Source organism: Abramis brama, assembly GCF_963993115.1.
Source record: "Abramis brama genome assembly, chromosome: 7".
NCBI lineage: Eukaryota > Metazoa > Chordata > Actinopteri > Cypriniformes > Leuciscidae > Abramis > Abramis brama.
In genome coordinates this window covers 2,870,325-2,896,196 of record NC_139969.1, presented here as the reverse complement: position 1 = coordinate 2,896,196, position 25,872 = coordinate 2,870,325, and the positions used below count along the sequence as shown (strand labels likewise).

The window sequence follows — 25,872 nt, the reverse complement described above, 5'->3', positions numbered from 1 at the left end:
TTTTAATGTTTTTTGAGCTTTCTCAAAATGGCAAGACTTTATGCCTTTTCTGGAAGTTTTGTCACTGGTAAAATGAAGTCTGGTTATTTGTGACTATTGGAATAACAGTAAAATTCATAAGCTCATTCATAAACGCTCATTACCAGCATTAGATAAAGCTCATTCACAGGGCCGGTCTGATAGAATCATGTCTCTGTTTTCAGGACTGAAGCTGCTAATGTGGAGAAGATCACCACCCGTCTGCTGAAGGCCGGAGCCAAACCTGACCAGATCGGCATTATCACGCCGTACGAGGGCCAGCGCTCTTACCTGGTGCAGTACATGCAGTTCAGCGGCTCGCTGCACACCAAACTCTACCAGGTACAGAGGCAAAACCGCTTTTAAACATGCTTGCAGATGCATTTCAGCCCAAGCTGTTGAACCCAAATCTAGTTTTGAGAATAAAAATCTAAACTACTATTTCCTTCTTATTTTCTGACTTAATAACTTTATAAATAATTTGTATTCCCAAAAAACTTCTTAAGAATGTTCTTTAAAAAACTTATAATTTAAATTCTTACCAATAATCAGCAACACTTTACTTAAAGCCTTTATATATATTGCGCATATTAAAAAATGCATTATGCCTCGTATTGCATCTTACAATGCATTGCATGGTCTTATGAATAATTGCAACTACAGTTATAATACACCTTTAGAAAGTATAATGCATTTTAAAAACAACCAATTTCAGATGTAACAAGGAATCTGTGAATATTATAATGCATTTTAATTTAAAAATATAATGCATTATAATGTACATAATGCATACCTTTTTATAATGCATTATATATAAAGGCTCAGTAGAGTAAAGTGTTACCAAATATTTGAGAATTTTTCAAGAATTACTGGATATAACTTTACTTCTTCAGAAGAATTATGTGAATGTGGACCCCGATTCTTACATTTAGACTTTGTCAAAAATTAGGGTGAGAAGAAAAGACCATTTCCTTGCATTTGCTTAAAGATGATTAGATAGAGACACAGGGCTGTGGATTAGTGTCTGTTTGGCACACGGTGATGTGATGTATTGACCTCTGTGTGTCTACAGGAGGTGGAGATCGCCAGTGTAGATGCGTTCCAGGGCAGAGAGAAGGACTTCATCATCCTGTCTTGTGTGAGAGCTAATGAGCACCAGGGCATCGGCTTCCTGAACGACCCACGTCGTCTCAATGTGGCGCTAACCAGAGCCAGGTAACAACAGCAGATGGAAAATGTGTGTATAAATAATGTAGGAGAATTGCTTTGATAATATGCACAATTTTGTGTGTGTGTGTACACAGATATGGCGTGATCATTGTGGGCAATCCTAAGGCTCTGTCCAAGCAGCCTTTGTGGAACCACCTGCTGAACTACTACAAGGAGCAGAAGGTTCTGGTGGAGGGTCCGCTCAACAACCTGAGAGAGAGTCTCATGCAGTTCAGCAAACCACGCAAGCTGGTCAACACCATCAACCCTGTGAGTATAGACGACATATCAAGATCAAGGCTCAAAGTCTTTTACGTTTATGACATGCTGGTTAATTACAGTTTCATTTTAATAATAAGCAATTGCATAATGCAGCGTGAAATAAGCATTTTAAGTGCTTTAAGTCCCCCTGTTGTCAGTCATTTTATCCCTTAAACTCATGTTTGATCACCAAAATTACATATTTCCTTGGAAAAAAAAATCTTCATGGCTTATAATATCTTGAATGTAACTCGACACCCTTGCCTCATTTAGTATACGCGGTTCTATGAATATGCAAATGAGCCCCGCCTCCACTCACTCACTCAGCTCAGAGATCCACTGGTTGACGATCACACGTTGATCTGATTGGTTACAAGGTAGTTTGTGACGTCAGAAACACCAGCGATTTCAAAGCGTGTTTTTGAGACTGTCTTTGGTTCACTGCAGTTTTAAGGAGAAAATACTCAGCAATGGTGTCGACTTATGAATTTACACATGCTTTGTCTTAAAGCAGATTAAAAACACCACATAGACACATAAACAACATTAAAAGCTGGATTTTCAACACAGGGGGACTTTAAATGCATCTGTAACATCTAATTTTTACATGATCACTCCCAAAGTGACCAATACATTTCAAAGGAAGAACCAAAACACACATAAGTAGCAAAATCCTCCTCCTAATAGTGGAATTGTGTGTTTCAGGGAGCACGTTTCATGAGTACTGCCATGTATGATGCGAGAGAGGCCATGATTCCTGGATCTGTGTATGACCGCAGCAACACTGGTGAGAATACGATCATAAGCTTAATATTGTCATAATCATTTGTTAACAAACTCATTTCTTCAATGAGCTCATTGTTTCTGCCTTAAATTATTACATTGTTTAAATGAATACATTTTTAGCTAACTGTGATTTTGTATATGTACATTTCTGAAATAAATTACTTATTTATCTGTTACCTCTGATAACAGATCACTGTAAATTGTAATGTGGAAGCTAAAGTCCCAAAAAGTCAGCGTGTTCCTTTAAGCATCAGCCAGATGATGTGTTATTCTGTTTTAATGATGAACCTGCTTTTGAAATGTTTATTTTGTGAAATGTAATTTGTCACACATTGTCTGTCTTTTACAGGTCGTCCATCTAATATGTACTTCCAGACCCATGATCAGGTTGGCATGATCGGGACCGGACCGAACCCTATGGGTTCTATGAACATTCCCATCCCATTCAATCTTGTCATGCCGCCCATGCCTCCGCCCGGGTACCTGGGCCAGGTGAACGGACCCGCTGCAGGTGAGAGAAAACACCCCAGAAACACTGAATTACAACTGTTTTTGAGCAGGAAACATTGACTAACATTATAAGTGGACTTTTTTTGTTCAAAACAATTCCACAATAGTGTAGAAACCTTGCCTTGGCCTTTGGAAAAGAGATGGGGAATAACGTTTTGAATAGAGCAATAAGAGGTGAAGCAGAATCAAATCACGATCAGGGTTATTATAGTTAACTAAAACTAAAAGCATTAAAAAAACATGTTACTTTAAATTAAATAAATGCTAACTGGAATAAATTATTTAAAAAAACAACGTAAACTTAATTTATTTCAGCTAGTTGCCAAGAAAACATTTCTCATTTTCATTTATCATGATGTATTAAAAAAATAAAAAAAAGATTGATAAACATGGAAAAAAAAACTAATAAAAAAAAGCTAAATTACTAAAACTTTAACTAAAAAGAAAATGGAAAATCTAAAAATAAAAGCTAATTTAAAATATTTTAAAAACTAACGCTTTTAAATTTAAAGTAAAAATTTCTTTTTCAATTAGTTTAACTCGATGTGCTAAAATAACTAAAATCTAAAACTGAAGTAAAAATGTATTTAAAAAAAACCTTTAGACGTATTTTTTAAACGCAACAAAATTACTTAAACTTTAAATAAAAATTTAAATGGAAAACATTAAAATAAAAGCTGATTCAAAATATTCATGAAAGCAATATTAGTATCTTAATGATAGTAAAATAACACTGATCCCGATATTAATCAGTTCTCTCGCTGCTCACAGGTCGCGGTGCTCCTAAAGGTAAGACCGGGGGTCGTGGAGGTCGCCAGAGGAACCGTGGCACGGGGAACCATGGCAGTGGGCAGGCCAACATGCCGAGCAGCCAGGCCAGTCAGGATCTGGTGTCCCAGCCCTTCTCTCAGGGTCCTCTGACCCAGGGCTACATCACTATGAGCCAGCCTTCACAGATGAGCCAGCCTGGCCTGTCCCAGCCTGAGCTCTCACAGGTACACACACTTTAAGGTCCTTGCACACGGCCTCCGAAACTTTCACCAGTCATTAAAAAAAATTGGATCGGGTTCGAATTTCTGCGTTTTTCGCATCCGTAGCAAGCATTTACATGTATGCATTTCGCAGATGCTTTTATCCAAAGGGACTTACATTGCATTTCAAGGTACACATTTACATTCTTATCAGTTCTTGCTTTCCCTGAGAATCGAACCCATGACCTTGGCGTTGCAAGCGCCAACGCTCTACTGTTTGAACTACAGGGAAGTAGCTCATTTTGAGAGGTGTTTTGACAATTCAGAGCCGACGAATACGTAAAAACGCATACGAAAATTTCAGACCCAGTGTGCAACATCAGCATTTGAGTTTAAAGTGCCCATGTTATGCTCCTTTACGAGTTTATACTTTTGATTTTGGGGTGTGCTAGCAGTGTTGGGGAATGTTACTTTTAAAAGTAATGCATTGCAATAGGGGCTTTCGCACCAGAGGAACCTTGTCGTAGTTCCTAGAACTAATGGCGGAAGGACCCGGTTTGTGGCGTTTTCGCACCGCAGGAACTAGGAAAGATTTTAGGTCTAGGAACCCCTTTTGGGGGAACTAAAATAGCTCCTACTTCAGAGTAGGGTCTAAACCAGCACAATGCGAACTACCTGTACTGTAAGTGTGCGCTGATTGGCCGAACACATGCGAAACACCAGCACCCGCCTTTTAAAACAGAGCCAAGTACTAGGGATGCACTGACATTTTTTCAAACTCCTGAAACGAACTCCAAACAAACTTAACTTTGTCCTGATTTTGTTCTAAATGATGTCACACAAGCATAAAAAAGCATATTAGGTGCCTTTTAAATTATTGGGACTATATTTCAGAAATGAATATATTTCTTAAATGTTGTGTCAGGCTTCTTTAGCCGTGAATATATTCACACAGACCTATTGTCTTTTCAAGATCCCTGTCAATTTGTTTAACCTCTTAAAAAGGATGTAGTGCAAAAATGCCTTTATGATTATTTTTAAAAAGACATGATCTATTATTGCCCAAATAATAAATAGCCGTGTTTCCATTACCCTTCAAATTGCGAATTGAAAATACACCCAATAGAAACACGTCAATTTCGCTAAAAACTCCTAATATCGCAAAAAAGTTTTTACGTTCGAATGAGGTGGTTTTACAGGCAACTGGAAAAAGTAATATATTGCAGAACTGCAATGGTTTTTTCACATTTACAGGTCACCTGGCGTTCGTAAAAGTCATTCTTTAAAGAAATGCGTGGTATGTTTGTGCAGAAGACGAGATGTTCTTTATTAAACTCATAAAAGACATGGGATCATGGGAATACTGGATTCTCAACAACAAAGAAATGTCATCAAGATCTTGAAGCAGAAATGAGGGAGAAACACTCAAACACCTTATATGAGCCACTCCCAGTATAAGGCGCTTTCCTTGCCATTAGTGCTTGAATAACACGCCTATTAAAAATAATGGCTAGTGTGGTGGCTGGGATATATGTTATATATACATCTGTTTCCATGATTTTTGGAATTACTTAAAATTACGTTTTAGTTGCACATAACATTGATTAAAGGAGACATCGTCGTTCCTGCAATAGATTTTTATCGAGATTTAGAAAATATCGAAAAAGTTTTGCACAAATCTGTAATGCAAACAGTAAGCCACTTGAATCTGTGTTAAAGTTGTGTGGGTCTTTTGTGTGAAACAGGACAGCTACCTGGGTGATGAGTTCAAATCCCAGATGGATGTGGCGCTCTCCCAGGATTCAACCTACCAGGGCGAACGGGCTTATCAGCACGGAGGAGTGACTGGACTCTCACAGTACTAGAGTGTAAGACAACACACACACACACACACATCTCAGCAGACCACACATACACTACCATTTAAAAGTTTGGGGTCAGAAATATATATATGTATATATATATTGTAAGAAATGTATACTTTTATTCAGCAAGGATGCATTAAATAGATCAAAAGAAGTGACATTAAAGGCATTTATAATGTTACAAAAGTTTCTGTTTCAAATAAACTCTGTTCTTTTGAACTTTCTATTCATCAAAGGATCCTGAAAAAAAATTATCAGTTTCTTGAGCAGCAAATAATCATATTAGAATGATTTTTGAAGGATCATGTGACACTGATGCTGAAAATTCAGCTTTGCATCTCATGAATAAATTACATTTTAACACGTATTTCAATAGAAAATAGCTATTTTAAATATTGGTTATTTTTGATCAAATAAAGGCATTGGTGAGCATAAGAGACTTCTTTCAAAAAACAATACAATCTTAGCAACGCCAAACTTTTGAATGACAGTGTACATTAATTTACTCGCCTGGTTGGTGTGAGTGATGCCTGGATGACCTAGACACCAAAAAAAACCATCATGTTTCATATTATGTGCTATTTTTTATCTACACACATGAATCAGACAGACTTTAGCCCTATTCGGACGGGACTAGTTTAACATGGAGAGGTGGGGTAAAGTAATAATCACCAGGGGCCTCATTTATAAATGTTGCGTACGCACAAAAGGAGGCGTATGCCGCTCTCTACGCAATAATTGGTATTAATAAAAAGCAAACTTGACGGGAAAATGTTCGGTCCTTCACGCAAACTCTGACCCAGGCGTACACACAAAAACGGGTGAAATGAGAAATGGCGACACCGTCGGCAGATGGAAGAAACACGTGAAAGTGTGTGAAAATGTGTGAAACTGTAGACCGTTTTGTAAAAGAAATGGCAATACTGCCTCTCATAAATAACATGAAGACTTCACAAAGCAAGTCTTTCTTTTTTATTTCGGCCACGGTCCGAGGTTGTGAGGCTGCAGCATTTACGGCGTCTGCAACCTTTTGCCACTCAAGTGCCTTTTTGGCATTAGTAATGCCCACACTGTGACCTCCAAACAACATTTTACTCCTCTTTTCCACCTCGCCAACGATAATTTCTACTTCACATTGAGTGAAGTTACATTTCTTGGTTTTCCTCTCTGTGTTTGCCATGATTTCGCAATCGATGAATATTAACTTGTGGGCGTTTCACGGACTATTTATGGGCAACTATGGGCGTGACATGAAGCCACAAAAGCTGCGCTACATTTAGAATTGATTGTGATTTATTAAGGGAAAACTGCGTAGGATGTGCGTGCGCACGGTTTTATAAATCCGAATATTTCTGTGCGTACGCACGTCCTATGTTTCATCCGTACGCCACTTTTGACGCAAATCCTACGCAAAGTTTTATAAATGAGGCCCTTGAGCTTCTCTGTGATTTTAGTCCCATCCGAATGTGCATCTCAGTGATCATGACGGACAGTGTCAGTAAAGATTGCGGCGACTTTTACCTTCAGTAAAAAGGTCAGGAAAAATGACCTCAGGTGATACTAATCCCGTGCGAATAGACCCGCTGTAAATATGTACATAAATATTTCGTCATTTCCTGTTTAAAAGTAGTTTTCCATGTATTTTCAAGTATGGAGACGCTTGAAAAGGCATTCAGTTGCGTTCGAGACGCTGGGACGAGTCTGTGGCAAAACTCAAGTGTTTCACACACACCATTCAGATCAGAGAGAAGATCGAAAGCACTTGTTAGAGGCACGAAACATCTTTTAGCGTTAGATAACTGCCTTTTACCAACACAATCCAATCTGAAGTTAATTAATACATCGTTCGACCGGACATAACTGTTTTATATATATATATAGGTTATATGTGTTTGCGCACGTGGTATGAGGAAGCAGTGTAATACACACATGAGGACAGGAGTGACGGCAAATCGAGTTACTCTCCTTCTGCTAGTTTTACTGAGATATCTTATCCCTTGCGAATTGGCCATTAATATTACAGACGTCCTGTGGTAAAATTACATTACTCCATCTACCCTTGTGAAGTTAATCCCGTCTGAATAGGGCTTTTGTTACCACTTCAGCACACCACAGTATTATTATTGTCTCACTTTTAAAATGATGGGCCAATCCATTTCTGAGCATTTTTATTTTATAAAAGCATTCCAGTTCTGGCTATTAATGCATGTAATAAAACATGTGTGTCTCTGCCTGTGTCCACAGGTTGTTGGAACAGGAGCTAGGCCTGTGCTGAGCTTAGTTCATCAGCATTTTAAATATGGGTAAATATAAAAAAAGAACAAACATGGATGCCCGTTTACCACTGTTACAACTGAAGCACCATGGTGTGAGAGCAACAGGAGAGAATCAAACCAATCACAGGAGGGGAGTAAAGCTGGACAGGACGAAAGAGAACGTGTGAGTGGCGGATTACATCCACCATTCGTTGAGGACGGGGAAGGAGAGGGGAGACGCAGTGTTAGGAGGAGACGAAACACGAGATCTTCGATCTGCAACTCCGCAACGTGGAGGAGGCTCCTGGAGCGCAGGGACCCTTCCCGGCCTCCTCTCTCTCTCGCCTGGCTGCCGACGTCAGCCTCAGGCCTTGCCCTGCCAACAGAGGGAGGAGTAAAAGATGAAGTTCTCTTAAAACTTACCTGCAAAAACCACGCTTGCTCTGTCGTCTCCACGAGCTGAGAGAGGGGGTGACGTATTTAAAGTAATTATAAACGCTTTTCAAGCAGCTGATTTTGGGGGAAAATAGTGTTCCCCTCAAAGTTGAGATCTGACATTCAGGTTCTGCCACCGAACATCTCTGAGAGAACGGACGAGTGTTTTTTGCGTTTAATTTCGCGTTTTCCCGAGCACGCTGGTCTCCAACGAAAGGTGCTAGGGCACTCTGAAGGACGATTCAACTTTGAGGAAAGTTTTCCGCCTGAAGAAGGAGGGTAAGAGGTGCCGTGTATCCGAAGGCCCGTCACATCTTAGCCGCTCTCTGCTTAGGTGATTTTGCGAAAGCAAAAAAGGGGTAGAAATGGCTTTCTCTTTTCTTTTTAAACGTTCGGTCTCTGCAGAGCGGACGGGGCCGACGGATCTATCCTTTCTTATTTTCCTCTTTTAAAAAGTTTTTTTTTTTTTTTTGTTTAACTAGAATAAACAGTGAAGTAGAACCACTCGATTAGCCTGCTTGATTTAGATGTGGCTTCTTAAATCTCTTACCTTGCTACAAAAACAAAACAAAAAAATCAATCAAAACCAACAGGATTCTTGCCTTGGTCAGTCAAAAAATAGTCACAATCAGGTTTCCAAGGGTTAGAAACTTCAGATCCATTAGTGCTGAAATGTGATTCATTATGAGATGAGACACGTGTCAATCACAGTAAACCCCTCCCACTTCTATTCTGTCCAATCAGGACGCCATCATAATATTGTTGCGCCCCAGTCGCTTTAGTTAAAGGTGAAAATGAGCGGTTGCACCTCAGAGAAAGAAAGCAGGAGATCGGAGACCCATGCGAAGGACAGACAGGTGAGATTCTCGCTGTTTTTGTGTCTGACCGTAAGAGGCGCCGTCGTGCTCTCTTGCTTTATGATGATGATGATGTCAATGAGAGCGGCGGTAATCGCCAACCAGAGGGGTGTGTGTGTGTGTGTATGTTTCCAGACTGCCCTTCCTCCTTATTATTATTATTATTATCATTATTATTATTATTAGTGATAGATTGTAGTTTTGCTTTGTTTTCCCCCATGTTCTAGTTGCTTATTTGCTTTTTTAGTTTTTTTTTCCTCCCCCTTCTTAGTAGCTCATTTTTATTTGTACGATCTGACGTGAATTTCTCGTAACCTCTCTGTGTGGAAATTTGCTCAACTTTATTTGGTTTCCACGGACCCATTCAGAGTTTTATGGCAGCTTTTTTAACATCTGTTTCCGACCGATGCCAGTCGCCTCAACTTTGTACTTTTACTTTGGAGTGTTTATACCTTTGCTGTCACTCCATATTTGCAACACTTTTTGACTGTTTAATATTACTTAGAAGTATCACCCACTCGCATTTTATAAGCATCAAGCCACAGATTCATTTTAAGCTCACATATGCTTTACTTTTTCTTTGCCCACAAGACAATCATGATTCATTCATAACCCAACGTTGCAAAAATGTTGTAACTCTGACGTTCTGTATGCGTTCCGCTCAGCGACTGATATTCCGTCTTTTCCATGTTAACCTCTTCTTTTAGAGTTAACCCATTCTCTGAAATTCCTTAAAACAGTTTTGTGTTCACTTTTCATACTTCAACTGTAAATATATCAATGCTCAGATTTGATATAACATCAGCCAAATGGTTGCCAATGACAATGAGATATTCAGGCCAAGGTGATCCATAGTGATATATATATTCTGGTTATGAACAGAGTATGATGAAGAGATCATGCTTGAAGTGCTTGAGAGGAGCCGCTGCGAAAGTTGCATTCAGATATCAGATTTGATGGAAATCAAACAATAAATTAACTTGCATTGAAGAGGGACATTGGAAAAATATCAGGATATTAAGTATAATTCAGGATTTTGTTTTGTGGAAAGAGTTTTCACCCCCCACAGTATGTACTTGTAACTTTACAAATAAATGTTGCTTTCTTTCACCCAATGTATGTGTAGTTGCTTCATTGCCTTAATTGTGTATGATCTACAATGAAACTATATGAACGAAATCGTTATTAATCGCTTTTTTTAATTGCAATGTGTGAACACCTTGTAGCGAAACTTAAAAACGAGACCTTCCCCAACATTCTAGGTTGACTATGAAAGCCAGAATGATTTTTATGTGAAGGACTCGGGACGTTTTTGCCGCGAAAATCAAAAGGATATGACGTTTACGCGCTCCTGAGAGCCTTTCTTTCCTTTAAATATACACTTAATAGTCAAACTATCATAACAGTGTGATTTTAATTAGCTCATCTGTTGACATGCGGGTGAATCGCAGCTCATGTAAACACATCCACATCGATACGATCAGATGCTTTCTTAATGGCGGCTTATTGAGAGGATTTACATATTCATGTAAACGTCGCTCTCGGATGTTGGATTATCGCTGCAAAGGCATTTTCAGCTTTTATTTACTTCTAAGCGAAGAACAAAAAATATATCAGGGTCTTGAATCACGTTCAGTCTCTTGTACTTTTACAATTATTGTGAGCATTGTGTAAGTGGTCTATGGAAGCTCGAAAAAACACCTTTTTCCCTCAGAATTGCGAGTTAATATCATTCAATTCTAAGATAAAAAGTCAGAATTGTGAGATAAAAAGTCGCATTTACCTTTTTTATTTTCTATTCTGTGGCGGCAACAAGCTTCCATATTGCTCTGTTTAGTTTAACCGAAAATGAGAAAAGGTTTTACTCGATGCAAATGTCATACAAAATGTATATTTAATGATGTTTATTTAGCTTTGATGAAGGAATGTTAAATCCTAGAATTAAATGACTGTAAGAACATACAATATTTGCTTTAAAGCTAATATTTTTCTTCTAAAGTAAATATTTTGTATAAATTGCAGAATCTTCTTGCTGCATCAATCACACATTAAAACTTGCTAAACAAAGTGATTGGATTTTGAAAATAAATGTGTTATTCACTGGCATGCTCTTAAGCCATGTGTTGCCTAGCACTAATATATATATATATATATATATATATATATATATATATATATATATATATTAGTGCTAGGCAACAATTAGGTAAAATAAAGGTTTGTCGATAATATGTGTCTGTGCTGTGTATAAAAGTTTGTGTTTACATAATATATGTGTTTGTACTGTGTATAATTATTTTGTATATATAAATACACACATGCATGTATATATTTAAGAAAAATGTGTTTATACATAAAATATTTATATATAATATAAATTAAGTATCCGGTGGCGCAAATTACTCAACCTTTTTGAATTGAAAATATCCTATAATTTCCTTGATTCATGTAGAGAGAATGCATGCATACTTAAAAAAATATATATATATATTATTTGCAAATACTTTAAATTATTTCACTTATACAATAAGCCTTTCTTTTTCTTTATTCCCTTAAATCGCTGTTATAATTAATTAATTCCTTTTTAAAAAGTACCCAATTTTAGTTTAATTAATTATAAAAGCGATTTAAATAACTTTTTTATTATTATTACATTTGGCCTTTTTGAATAGAAAATATGCTATAATTTCCTTGATTCATATAGAGAGAATGCATGCATACTTAAAAATTTAAAAATAAAATATTATTTGAAAATACTTAAAATTATTTCATTAATAGCCTACAATAACCCTTTCTGTCTTATAGGACGCTAAAGACAGAAATGTATATATACATGTTTTAATATCAGGCAATTTATTTTATAGATTGCTATCAGGATGTGAAGAGAGTTTCAACTAGTATAACAAAAAGTGTTTATAAAAAAATGACCTTTAAAGGGTGTTTCAAAGAACATGACACATGTCCAAAAAAAGCATGTGGTGCATGCTCAGAAACCACTATTACCTTAGGCATCATGTCCGCAAAACATGGGAACGCCATGGTTTCAGGTTTGTAGAGTCTCATTAGGGTCACATCAGCACAAATGTCTGTATGATTAACGGCTCTTTACTCTAATCACTAGAGGGCGAGAAGAAGACGCAGTGAAGAAGCTGCAGTTCTGCTTCTGTCCACTAGAGCGCGAGTGTGAGTGTGTGTATGTGTGTGCGTGTGTGAGTCTCTTCAAAACCCGCTCGCGCACAGAGGCTCGGGACATCAAAGCCAAAACTGGTTACAAAGTAACAGTCGCGGCGCGTCATCAAAGTCGCTGCGGGAAACATTAGAACGCGGGAATCCCGCGTGTCCGCGCGCGCAACCACAGGAAAACACGGGAAAAGAGGAACTGACACGCGCCCGGTCATCACGTCCAGTTTCTGCGGCTGCTAGTGTTGCATTCGCTTGATGCCATGCAGATATAAAGCGTGTTCACTGAGTAGACTGACTCCACACACACGGATTACTGATCTTTAGCACGATCTACAGGCTGTTGATCCACAACAGGAACAAGAGTTTGACATCCTGTGTGTTCACAACGACATGGGGTAAGAGTCATATTCTTATTTATATGAACTTAGGAGACTTCAACTGAACACAAACTTACGACAGTCTGCAACTATGTCAGATTAAAGACTTTAAATGGCTTTTAGACATATGAAAACTGTTCATGAGTGAATGTTTAGTTGTTTACGCCAGTTCTGCATTAGGAAACGGTGGATTAATCTTGTCTTAATCTTAATCAATAATCTTAATCAATGTCCTGCAGTATGACAGCGTTTTAAACCATTTTTATAGAATTGTATGCATGTTGTTTCATGATCTCCTGTTAAAAGTGACCTGCAAAAAAGCTAAAAGGGGATTTAACTTAATTTGCAACATCTCAAACATACACTTTTCCGATTTAACTTCACTTTTAGCATTTTAATCTTATTGCATGCAGAAAATGATATTTGCCGACCACCCATAAATCTGTTCAGCCAAAGAATCTTCTTATCATCTTTCTAGGATATGATGTATTTATTCTAAATAGTTATTGCAATTATGCATGCGTTGGTTTTGCTTAAAAAGAGTTTTGTTGATCAAGATTAATTTAAAAGGCCTTTGAGTTCTTGAACTTCATCCCCGTCCTTGACCCAAATATGTAATTCTTCTATATGTCAAAGTTGGGTTTATATGTTATTTGTGATAATTCTCTCATTTCTAATGGCAGAAGAAGACCCTCGTCTGTCCAGTAAGAATGTTTCCATTGCACAGAGAGAGGTAAGACATCAAGCTTCTCTGATCATTTAATTTAATTATTTATTTATTTATTTATCTATCAGATCCTGGGGTGTTTTTGTGAATATGGGCCAGATTAGATGCATTGATCAAATCATCAGTAATCGGTAACACCAATTTTAGAGAATCTTATTATCAGTGCATAATATTTTAAACGTTATTTTGCATTGTTCACAGTCAATTTAGACAATTATTTGTCATTTATGTCTCATAAGTTATGTATAAATCAGACAGATTGCTGTCTAGAGCATCAGCAAAAACAGAAATGCACTTTGTGAAAATGGACAAGGCACCTGTTTTTCATACGACCCATTAATCCTGCTCTTAGCTGGACCTTTTCATGGGAATTATGGATTCTGCATGCATATATAAAGAGATTTCTTCGAGTACTGTGTTAATCTCTCTGAGAAATGACACCCCATCTCGGCTGCCGCTGCACAGAAAGGTCTTGGGATATTGTTTATGAAACAGCCGGTTTTGTTTTTTTCAGTTGCCATGACGACCGCACAATGTATGTTCTGTGGCGTCTGGAGTGTCCTTCTCCACGAGCCTCTGTTTGACCTTCAGGACGCCAGTAATGGGTTAAAGCAGTGTATAACAGTGTATTATAGAGACGGAGCGCTTCATTAGTTGCGGGTCAGAACCACAACACGCCTGGCCTCATTTCTCCCTTATTACTCCAATCTCTGTCCTTCAAACGATCCTTCTTTGTCTTAAAGGTCCCATTGCATGAAAATTTCACTTTATGAGGTTTTTTAACCTTAATATGAGTTCCCCTAGCCTGCCTATGGTCCCCCAGTGGCTAGACGTTTTGATGGGTGTAAACCAAGCCCTGGGTATTTTTGAGAAAATGAAAGCTCAGACGGGCGAATCTAGAATATTCCCCTTATGTCGTCATAAGGGGAAAGGTCACCTCCCCTTTCTCTTCTTTGCCTTGGCCCGCCCATGAGCAAATGAGCGGTGCGAGCACGATATTGGTTTTTCCTCGAGAGACATCATGGCTTGCAAACGAGCAAAGCATGGCAGTTGCTCAGTGTTTGGATGTACAAATGAACACAAAAGTATTTTTTTAGTTCCTTCATCCGAGCCTCTGAAGAATCAGTGGGTTATGTGAATTTCTGATGTGTAATTGTTAAAGCTCAGACAGATAATCTTTCTCTCAAACTCGTTCAATACTGTTTATGCATCAGTAAATCAAGCCGGTGACTAAACGATCAACTTCACGTTGTTTCTCTTAGTAGGATGAAAATAATCTTACTTAAACTGTGATTAATATATACAGAAAGCGATCAAAGAACAATCCCTTTCCAGTCGCCCAAGCTGTCAATCACACAGCGCGAGTTTATCTGGACACTTGCCAAAACTCGTTATGAAATCAATGACGCTGTTACGCTGCACAACGAAGCTCTTACTGTACGTACATCATGTTTGCATTGGAGAAATCATTAGTGAGAGTGCAGAAACTACATTGCAATGATAAGATCTTCATTCACGCGATCAACAGGCTGTCATCTGCTCAATGCTCATCACTGCAACCTTTTATGTGATGGGAATAGATCTAAATACTTAAAAAACTTCTCACGATTCGTTAATCCTGATAGCTGTAATAGTAAAAACGTATAATAGCTGTAATAGTAAAAGTTTTCGAGGGAGTTCCACATGTAATGCTAGATATTTCATATGCAAGCATGTCAGCCAATCACAGCAGTGGGTGTTTACACTGAAGTCTCTCAGCAGCCAATCACATCAGTGGGCGTTTACACTGAAGTCTCACAGCAGCCAATCACAGCAGTGGGTGTTTACACTGAAGTCTCTCAGCCAATCACAGCAGAGGGTGTTTACACTGAAGTCTCTCAGCAGCCAATCGCAGCAGTGGGCGTTTACACTGAAGTCTCACAGCAGCCAATCACAGCAGTGGGCGTTTACACTGAAGTCTCTCAGCCAATCACAGCAGAGGGCGTTTACACTGAAGTCTCACAGCAGCCAATCACAGCAGTGGGCGTTTACACTGAAGGCTCTCAGCAGCCAATCACAGCAGTGGGCGTTTACACTGAAGTCTCACAGCAGCCAATCACAGCAGTGGGCGTTTCCACTGAGGTCTCACACAGACATGCCCCTTCAAACAGAGCGTTCAAATCAGAGGCTAAAATCAGGCTAGGAAATATGCCTTTTATTTATAAATTATAACAACTTTTGATCTAAAAAACTAACTAAAATTATAAGGGCACCCCAGGAAACATTCTAAAATAATCCATGCAATGGGACCTTTAACATTTTAGTCAAGATTTTATTTGCGTTATGCACGCCTGGTCTTGTTGTGAATGATTCATCATCAGTGCACATTATTCCAAAAAATACATTTATTTCTTATTTGAATATATATAAAAGAAACGTTAGCTAAAAATATCGTAATTATGACGTTTCAGTCATTATGAGATGAAGTTATAATGATGCCATTCTAAGTCATTAGGACAAAAGTTTAAATAATAACATAAAAAGTCAAAATTATGATAAGTCATAAGTTATAACATACAAAATCAGATTTATGAGATAAATAAATCAAAATTATGACGTCATAATTTCCACTTTTTATGTTGATTTCAGTTTAATATGTCGTGACTTCTTATTTCATTATATTGAATTGAGTGTCATTAGTTTGACAATTTTTGTGTTTCAATTTAAACTTTTTATGAATATGTCATATGACGACTTGTGCCATAATTTTGACTTTGTATGTCAAAGTTCAAATGTGTTGATTAATGACGTCACGCAGGTGGTGGAGTAATACCTACTTTTAATAAATCTGTTTGAGATCGAATGAACGCTAGATGTTTTGCTATAAATTATGGATATGGCATCTGAGGAATATTTCTAATTTTTCTCAGTTATTTTGCTTTATTTCCAGATTCAATCATAGACTCGTTCTTACGCACTAGAGCTCGTTCACACATGCGCACTCTTCAAAAACTACGCTTTAAATCTCTTGACAAACTAAAAGACGTAAATGACATTTGTATGTATTCTAAATAAAAGACACAGATTGCACTGAATGTCAGATTGCTTATTTTGCTCAAGATAAGGATTTATTGAGTCCACATGTCATGCAAACTAGAAACTCTTCTTCTAACCACTAGATCTGTCGTTCCAAACACACAACTCTGCGATGCTGTGTGTGAATGTTTGTTGGAACGATGGTTTTGGGAAACACACTCCTGAACGCACTATAGCGATATGATGTTGAGTTCGGCCGAAGACGATGTGAAATTCTAGTTTGACTGTTTGGTGTTGAGCCTGTGAGGTTTGATCATGTCTGTGGAGATCACAGGGGAGAGTTCAAGCTCTACGTGTTGATTTAGTTTCTCTGTAAATCCTGCGTGTCGAATAAAGATGCGGCGCGAGCTTCATTTCTCACTGACAGTTCCTCGTAGTTCCTCATTACATAAACCAATCTGGAAAAACAAGGCAATTAGAGCTAAGATGCAAATGGACAGCTAGAGGGTTCAGAGATGAAAACACACACTCACACTCAGACACACACACACACACACACTCACACTCACACACCCACACTCACATATACACACACACATATACCAACACGCATACATACGCACACACGAATACACACACACACACACTCACACACTCACACTCACTCACTCCCTCACTCACACACACACACACACACACACACACACACACACTCCCTCACACACTCACTCCCTCACACACTCCCTCACACACTCACTCCCTCACACACACACACACACACACACTCACTCACTCACTCACACACTCACACACTCCCACACACACACACACACACACACACACACTCCCTCACACACACACACACACTCCCTCACACACACACACACTCACTCACTCACACACACTCACACACACTCACACTCACTCACACTCACTCCCTCACTCACTCACTCCCTCACTCACTCCCTCACTCACTCCCTCACACACTCCCTCACACACACACACACACACTCCCACACACACACACACACACACACACACTCCCACACACACTCACAGCAGTGTAGGATATAACAGTTAATGCTCTCGTTGGATTGTGTTTATGCGGACACAGTTTCCTCTGTTACACACAACATCCCATTTCTAATCTCTTCATTGCTTTACGGTAAACATGAAATACCATTTACAACACATTTTATTGTATTCATAATGTGATGCATTTCCAGGTCAATCAGAAAACTGAATGATTCTGTCCACGAGGAATTGATGAGATGGTGTAAAATGTGTTTATATATATATATCCTATTGAAGAAGTCTCTTCTTCTCACCAAGGCTGCGTTTATTTATAAAAATACAGTAAAAACAGTAAAAATAATGTTCACTATTAGCACACATTACCAGAGGGGGAAATAATTTTGCATTATAACAATACCAGGAATCTGTATCTATTCTATCAGCAACACATTTGTCGACGCGTTGCAAACCACACTGACAGATTGGATTGTGTGTGTGTGTGGTGTTTGGATCCAGAGATCTGTGGAGTCTGTTTCCCGCTGAAAGTCATTAGCGCCAGTCGATCTCTCACGCTGGACTCGTTTACAGACCCTCGGCTCGATCTGTGTGTGTGTGTGTGTGTGTGTGTGTGTGTGTGAGCTGGTGCGGATAAGGGGCCGTTGCTGGGGATCTGTGTGTGAAGCCTGGAGTCTCACCCCATGGAATTCTGGGAATTCAGAGCAGGCTATAAGAAGAGCTGCACTCCTGTTGCGATGAGGAGTCCTGAAGGCGGAGAGGAGGAAAGTGATGTGTGTGTGTGTGTGTGAGAGTGTGTGTGAGAGTGTGAGAGAGAGAGAAAGAGAGAGTGAGCGAGAAAGAGTGAGAGAGTGTGTGTGAGAGAGAGAGAGAGAGAGAGAGAGAGAATGTGAGTGAGTGAGTGAGTGAGTGAGTGAGTGAGTGAGTGAGTGAGTGAGTGAGTGAGTGAGTGAGTGAGTGTGTGAGTGTGTGGGTCTGTGGGTCTGTGTGTGAGTGAGTGTGAGTCTGTGTGTGAGTGAGTGAGTGTGAGTGTGTGTACCGTTAGTTATGGTATATCTATCAAGCTCTGAGGAAGAGCTGAATTCAGATATGCTAATAGGCGTTTGATTTTGACCAATCACAACAGACTGGGCGGTCTGACCAATCAGAGCAGAGCTGCTCTCAGAAAGGCGGAGTTTAGAGAGACTGAATCTTCGAATGAACCGTTTCAGACTCTGTGAGAAAAGAGCTGATTCTGCAATGTATAATTTGAGCAAATGAAAGTGTTTTTGACCTTGGACGCATGTAAACCTGATGCAGGAGACTCCGAAACAACATTAGGAACCTGTGAAATAGCATAATAGAGGCACTTTAATAACAAATTATGCATTTATTTTACAACATAATCACTCAAAATTCCCTAAAATAAATATTGCATGTTATATTGCCAAAGACTGCTGGTTGATTTTGGTGTGTGTACAATAATGCCAATCTCAAAATAGCCAAATATCAGCCGATTAATCTATTATTTTATAATTTCTTTCATTCAAAGGATTGGTGACGTGCAAAGGTCTTTGAAACACACGCGGGTCTGACTCTGTAGGAGCTTGTGCTTTTAAATCTCAAACTGAGACATTCACGCATGACTCACAGTGATTGACAGGCTGGAGGGAGAAGAATGAAAGCAGGACTAATACTTCAACTCTTACTGAAGTCTTTAAGTCACACAAGACCTCGAACACTATTAATATTCTCTATAATAATCAGTGGGCAGAAATGAAATCTCAAATGCTTCTAATGCCATCATATGTTAGATTTACACAGGTGCAACTTCTCATAATGTGACCGACAGACAGTGCGGATGGGAATGATGATGTATTTCTGTAAAGGGCATTATGGGAAGAGGATCATCTTTCAGCGATACCCATCCTCCCGCTCTAGTGATGCGTTGCATTAAGATTATTGCATTTCACATTTCTGAAATGCAACCCTTCCTGGATCCTCTTCCGGATTTCATCTTTAGATTCACATCATGATCTGTGCACATATTCATATGCCATATATATTAAATATTGCATGTAAAATATGCTAAACATTATATTTTGTCAGCTGTCCATGTAATTTGACCTGCATTTAGGGATGATTTTATTTTTATATTGTACTTTGTCTAATTAAATATGCATGCATTTGCAATATGCATACATTTCCAGAACAGAAATCTGAACATTGGATACAAAATTATTGTTTCATTTATCATTTTTTGGGTCTGTATAGGTTTAAATTATTATTTTTAATAAAGGCTGAGTATTTAAGAATTTAAAAAAGTGATCTTTTAATCTTTACAGGAATTTAAATATTATTATAATATACTGTGCGTGTGTGTGTGTGTGTGTATATATATATATAAAAAAAAATGTGTGTATGTATATGGGTGTATAAATTATAATATTTATGTGTATATATATATATATATATATATATATATATATATATATATATATATATAAAATGTGTGTATGTATATGGGTGTATAAATTATAATATTTATGTGTATATATATATATATATATATATATATATATATATATATATATATATATATATATAAAATGTGTGTATGTATATGGGTGTATAAATTATAATATTTATGTGTTTATATATATATATATATATATATATATATATAATAAATATAAGTAAATATTAAAAAAACTGAACATAATATAAAATCAATATTATGTATTTAATTTTAATGTAATTTTTTTAATGTGTAATAATAATATTTATTAGAACGTATATTAAGTGTATATGTACAGTATATGTGTGTATTAATGTGTATATATATGTATATGTAATAACCAATAATATGAACACATTTTATTTTAGATAAATGCATAAATAGACACAGATGTATTATGTATAGATACATAGATTAAATAAAAAATAAATATTTAAAAAGATTGAAAAGAATATATGATCAATATTATATATTATTAAATTGTTTCATGTGTAATAATAATAATATTTATTAGTATTTATATGTACGGTAGGCTATATGTTTTCAGTCGTATTGCTCTGTTGTTGTTGTTTGAACACACACACACACACTCATTGTACTGTGTGTGTGTCGTAGGGAACAGCCGATCTACAGCACACGAGCTCATGTGTTCCAGATCGATCCCGGCACCAAACGCAACTGGATCCCGGCCAGCAAACATGCGGTCACCGTCTCCTTCTTCTATGACGCTAACAGACACGCGTACCGCATTATCAGCGTGGGGGGGACCAAGGTGAGACGCTTTCTCTAGTTCACAACTGGTTTGGTCTGTAGGCTGATGGAGTCTGTGGTGAGTTTCGCTGTTATAGTCTCTGTGATGAACGCAGGTTTTGTGGCAGATATTCCCCAACACACACCAGACTCGAGCTAAACTGGGTGTCTCCTAATCCACTCCTGATGAGTTGGACGACGTCTCGCCCATTATGAACACTAGCACTTGGGAATGGAAAAAAGATCAACCCTTTCAGTCTTTAAAAACGTTTCCTGAAAGTTTGAGTTAGAATAGTTTGATTACAACCACAATGAGGATGTGAAAGCAACTAGTAAATTAGTCAAATTTAAACCTCTTCATTTAGACACCTGTTAGCAACCGCTTTCTTTTCTTCTTCTTTTTTAAACAAGTAAAAGCTTTAGAAAAAAAAATCATAAGAGGGGGTATTACTGATGTATGATGTGTAATACAAAAAAAACATAAACAGTTTGAGCTAGACCTTTTTTTAAGCATTTAATGTCTCCCTGCAGTCAATATGTATCCCTTAAAACTCAACCAAATGTGTAAAAATGTAAACATTTAAACGTTTTTTCTTGAAAAAAATGTCTTCATGCATTAAAATATCTTGAATGTAACTCGACACCCTTGCCTCATTTAGTATACGCGGTTCTATGAATATGCAAATGAGCCCTGCCTCCACTCACTCACTTAGCTCAGAGATCCACTGGTTGACGATCACACGTTGATCTGATTGGTTACAAGGTAGTTTGTGACGTCAGAAACACCAGCGATTTCAAAGCGTGTTTTTGAGACTGTCTTTGGTTCACTGCAGTTTTAAGGAGGAAATACTCAGCAATGGTGTCGACTTATGAATTTACACATGGTTTGACTTAAAGCATATTAAAAACACCACATAGACACATAAACAACATTAAAAGCTGGATTTTCACCTCAGGGGGACTTGACCTATTAATAAACCCAAAGACTTCAGGACGACAGAACCGAAAGTGCTAAAATGGAAACTTGTTTCCGGGGTTTGGCCTTTAAAAACTCATCATCCGTGCAGCACTCTCTACGAAATGTAGTATATTAGACTATACAGTGTGTGTGTATATATATATATATATATATATGTATAGTATATAAATAAGATGTGTTGGATATACAGTATGCAAACCGCACATTTGCAGATTAGTGGTATGTTTGCATTAGGACATTATTACCATATTACTCATACAGTATGCATACTGCACTGTGCACAGCTATTCTCTGTTTATTGAATATGCCTGGATGGCCTGTGACAATTGCCCAAATGTTCAGTATACAGCTGAGCACACACTGTGAGATACTCCATCTTCCCTTTGCACGGTCACAGATCGACTGGAAGCAAGAACTGTGATTTCTAACAATTATTTACACAAAATTTACTTAAACTGCATAAGTTGAAAACTGCACTTCACTCACTGAATGTAACATGCAACATGTGAAGTCATACTATATTCACAGAGGCGTACTATAAATATATGCATTTTTAAATTTTTACATGTATGCATTGCATTCGGTAAGCATTTGATCAGGTCATGCATTCCCTGGGAATCAAACCCATGACTTTGTCATTTCTAGCTCAATTTAGCTCAGTTCAGTTTAATGTTGATTCGGTTCAGCTCTACAGAAGACAATAGTGTCATTATTCAGTGCAAGTCATTTCCAATTTTGTTCTCATCTGATAGTGTCAGTGCGGTTAAATCGATAATATTACTGAATATTAATTTGTCCTTTAAACCTCTTTTGACATTTAGACCTTTTGACAGTCAAGACGAAGATTGTTGTTGATGTCACTAATTTTTATTCATCACGGTGAAAATGGAAGCTCATATTGACTGCATTGCACTGTGGGAAATGGTTTTGCATTGGTATTCTCTGGATTTATATATAAGCCTATGCACATTTTCATCATGGCCCTTGTGATAAAGAAGTACACTTTCACATGCTTTTAAAAAGAGCATTCATTGCAAAAATAATATTCTTTAGTGCAAATTGAATGCAATGTTTTCTGTGTACTTAATTGCAAGTTATTTACAATTAAATTAAAATGTATTATAGTTTAAATCTATATTAGTTGAACTTAAGTTAAAAGTTAATAGAAATCTTCATATATAACTTCATAATTACTTCTATTGTCTTTGTACTGACAAGCAAAAATATATTTCAATGTCATTTCTATTGAAACGCGTGTCACGGATTTAAATAATTACACATTTGTAATAAAGTAGATTTAAAATACATTAACGTGTACTTACAAATAATAGTTATTGGTATAATCAAGGACTACATGTGCTTTAGTATGTTAGTTAACACATTATAAGTTTACTTCTATAAAGGTTCACTGAAGTGCCGTGAAACGCAGCATTATTTAATGTGTTGACGTAATTTCCACTGAAACGGGAAGAAGGGGCGGGGCATATCGAGCAGCTCCTCCCCTTTTTAAAAATAGCCAATAGCGTTTCGTTTAAATCACAGCTAGAGCTGTTGAGTTCAGTAAAGCTGCAGTGTCCTCCTGATCTCCTCCATATCACTGTAAAATACAGAATTCTGTGCAGAATTCAAATGGGTCTGATACGCTTTCTGGTCTGCGACGACTCGATCACATGATCCGCTCTGTGTGTCGCGTCTCTGGACCGAAGCCGCGGCGGTTCATGCGACACTAACGTGAAACCAGACTTCATTCACTCCAATGGAAAGCATATTTACACTGTCAATCGTTCCCTATCCCCTATATAGTGCACTTTCACCATGTAGAAAACAGTAAATGTGTGAACAAGTGACCGATTTCAACCGCAGCAACAGCGTCTATTTATAATGTAGGGGGCGGAGCTTCAGATTCTAGAGAGCTTTTGATTGGACATAAAATCTGATGAGAAGCTGAAGTGCCGAGTGATGTCATCACAATCATTGATTCATATTGACAGAAGTGAGAGACTAAATTATGAATGCTTATATCTTCTAAATGCGAATTTTGTCATTGTTTTGAAGCACACTCGCTTATAGATAACAGTAATGCTAACATATTCATACTAAAAGCCAAAAAACTTCAGTTTTGATTTCATGGGGACTTTAAAGCATGGCAAAAGATTATTAAAACATAAAGTAAAACATTTAATTTTACATTATTATATAAGTGCACTTAAGTAGCCTTTTATGTCATTAGTAGTATATTATGTGCAATATGTTTTTTTATTTTTTTAAATATGCTTTTAAGATTTGAAGTAGTGCACATTCAATGCATTTCCTTTCAACAAGGGGGCTTTCAGTGCATGAATGCAAGATGTGCGTACTTTGCTTGTTATACTGCATACTAGCAGCACCCTTGTAAACGTACCGTAGGTTTTGCAGAAATGCTCAGTGTGTTATCAGTGCACTGATTCAACATGCCAGGAAATCCATCCGAAAATGTGGTGGTGTAACGTAATAAACATCAACCTTTCTGATGCCGTTTATTGAGTCGATGTGATTAGGGCCGGAACGAAATACTCCCCAGGAGAGGATTTACGCAGCAGAGAAGGTTAATAGCTCAACACCTGATATCAGAGGGAACGAGACGCCTCTTAAAGGAGAGCTCAGAGTAATGCATCAGTGCAAGAGCTACAAGACTCGCATCCGCTCGGGATAATCGATCGATACTTGTTGATGGAGCGGATCAGAGCCGTCTCACCGATCGAAACACAGCAGTTCACGGACGACCTTGAGCGGTGTGAGATCAGACACACTAGTCTCTAATGCTGCGTCTCAATTCGCCTACTTATACTACGCCCTAAATGTATGTACTCTCTTTGTGAAGAAACTTTTGAGACTCTTCTATTCTATATCTATTTATATATATATATAAAAAAGTACATGCACTGCGTTAGATTAAACTGGGAAGGGTCATAGCACTTGCATATTGTTGTCCTATTGTTAGTTAAACTGCTTCTGTCTGCTAAATGAATACAAGTGTGTAGCAAAAAGTTGACTGTAACTCGACACCCTTGCCTCATTTAGTATGCGCGGTTCTATGAATATGCAAATGAGCCCCGCCTCCACTCACTCACTCAGCTCAGAGATCCACTGGTTGACGATCACACGTTGATCTGATTGGTTACAAGGTAGTTTGTGACGTCAGAAACACCAGCGATTTCAAAGCGTGTTTTTGAGACTGTCTTTGGTTCACTGCAGTTTTAAGGAGGAAATACTCAGCAATGGAGTCGACTTATGAATTTACACATGCTTTGTCTTAAAGCATATTAGAAACACCACATAGACACATAAACAACATTAAAAAAACAACAAAAAAAACAGCTCCACATTGAATTAAACTGAAATTTTTGAAGTAGACCGACTGAAATCGTATTTTGTTGTAAAGCATACTCCAGTAATCTTTTTGTTTTCACAGTTCAAGTTTGATCCGGACAGTTTGCTTCTGAGCGCTGAAGATTAGAAACTTGTTCTGTTGTTGCATTAGTATTTAACGTCACTCAGTCTGATCTCTCTATTACAGTGATATCATCATTCATTTTCAACTCATGATTGTTTGCTCACCAAAGCCTCTAAATCTCAGTTGTACGTGGATTACTGGAGCGTCTCGACTTCATCCAACACCTCTAAACTGACCCACATTTGGATTGAGGATGACCTCACTGTCACGAGTCCAGTTCAGCCATTATGGTAATCTGTGGTCACATGACTCCTGCTGTCAGGAGGAACAGGGGTCATTAGAGAACAAGAGAGAAAACAATAAGCCATGACAGACTGAGTATTACGACCTACAACACCTTTACCATGGTGAACAAACTCTTCTATGAAACAGTAATATGATGAAAGATCCAGTTCAGTTAAGATACATTTATTAGGCTAATATTAAGGCTATATATATATATATATATATATATATATATATATATATATATATATATATATATATATTAGTGCTGTGCAACGATATATATCGATAAATCCAAAATAAAAGTTTGTGTTTACATAATATATGTGTGTGTACTGTGTATAATTATGTTGTATAATTTTCTTATCAGGCCGATAACGATAATATTAAAAATGAACATATATCGGCTGATACCGATATGGCCGAAATA

The 25,872-nt window shown here is 37.7% G+C and overlaps 2 protein-coding genes across 2 annotated transcripts in view; both read left to right on the top strand.

Annotated features, from left to right (window-relative positions):
* The window catches only part of upf1 (UPF1 RNA helicase and ATPase), a 31,928-nt gene extending 21,646 nt beyond the window's left edge, over positions 1 to 10,282 (top strand). Inside the window, exons 17-24 of the mRNA XM_084119334.1 lie at positions 204 to 360; positions 1,091 to 1,233; positions 1,323 to 1,497; positions 2,194 to 2,275; positions 2,624 to 2,785; positions 3,556 to 3,779; positions 5,501 to 5,623; positions 7,865 to 10,282. Of these exons, the coding sequence (XP_083975460.1) occupies positions 204 to 360; positions 1,091 to 1,233; positions 1,323 to 1,497; positions 2,194 to 2,275; positions 2,624 to 2,785; positions 3,556 to 3,779; positions 5,501 to 5,620 (1,063 nt within the window). The 3' untranslated portion in view covers positions 5,621 to 5,623; positions 7,865 to 10,282. The remainder of the gene's footprint in view (positions 1 to 203; positions 361 to 1,090; positions 1,234 to 1,322; positions 1,498 to 2,193; positions 2,276 to 2,623; positions 2,786 to 3,555; positions 3,780 to 5,500; positions 5,624 to 7,864) is intronic.
* Positions 10,283 to 12,351: 2,069 nt separating this feature from the next.
* LOC311086068 (homer protein homolog 3) overlaps positions 12,352 to 25,872 on the top strand; it is a 32,518-nt gene continuing 18,997 nt past the window's right edge. The window contains exons 1-3 of the mRNA XM_084118750.1: positions 12,352 to 12,745; positions 13,411 to 13,460; positions 20,611 to 20,767. Coding sequence (XP_083974876.1) covers positions 13,438 to 13,460; positions 20,611 to 20,767 — 180 coding nt within the window. The 5' untranslated portion in view covers positions 12,352 to 12,745; positions 13,411 to 13,437. The remainder of the gene's footprint in view (positions 12,746 to 13,410; positions 13,461 to 20,610; positions 20,768 to 25,872) is intronic.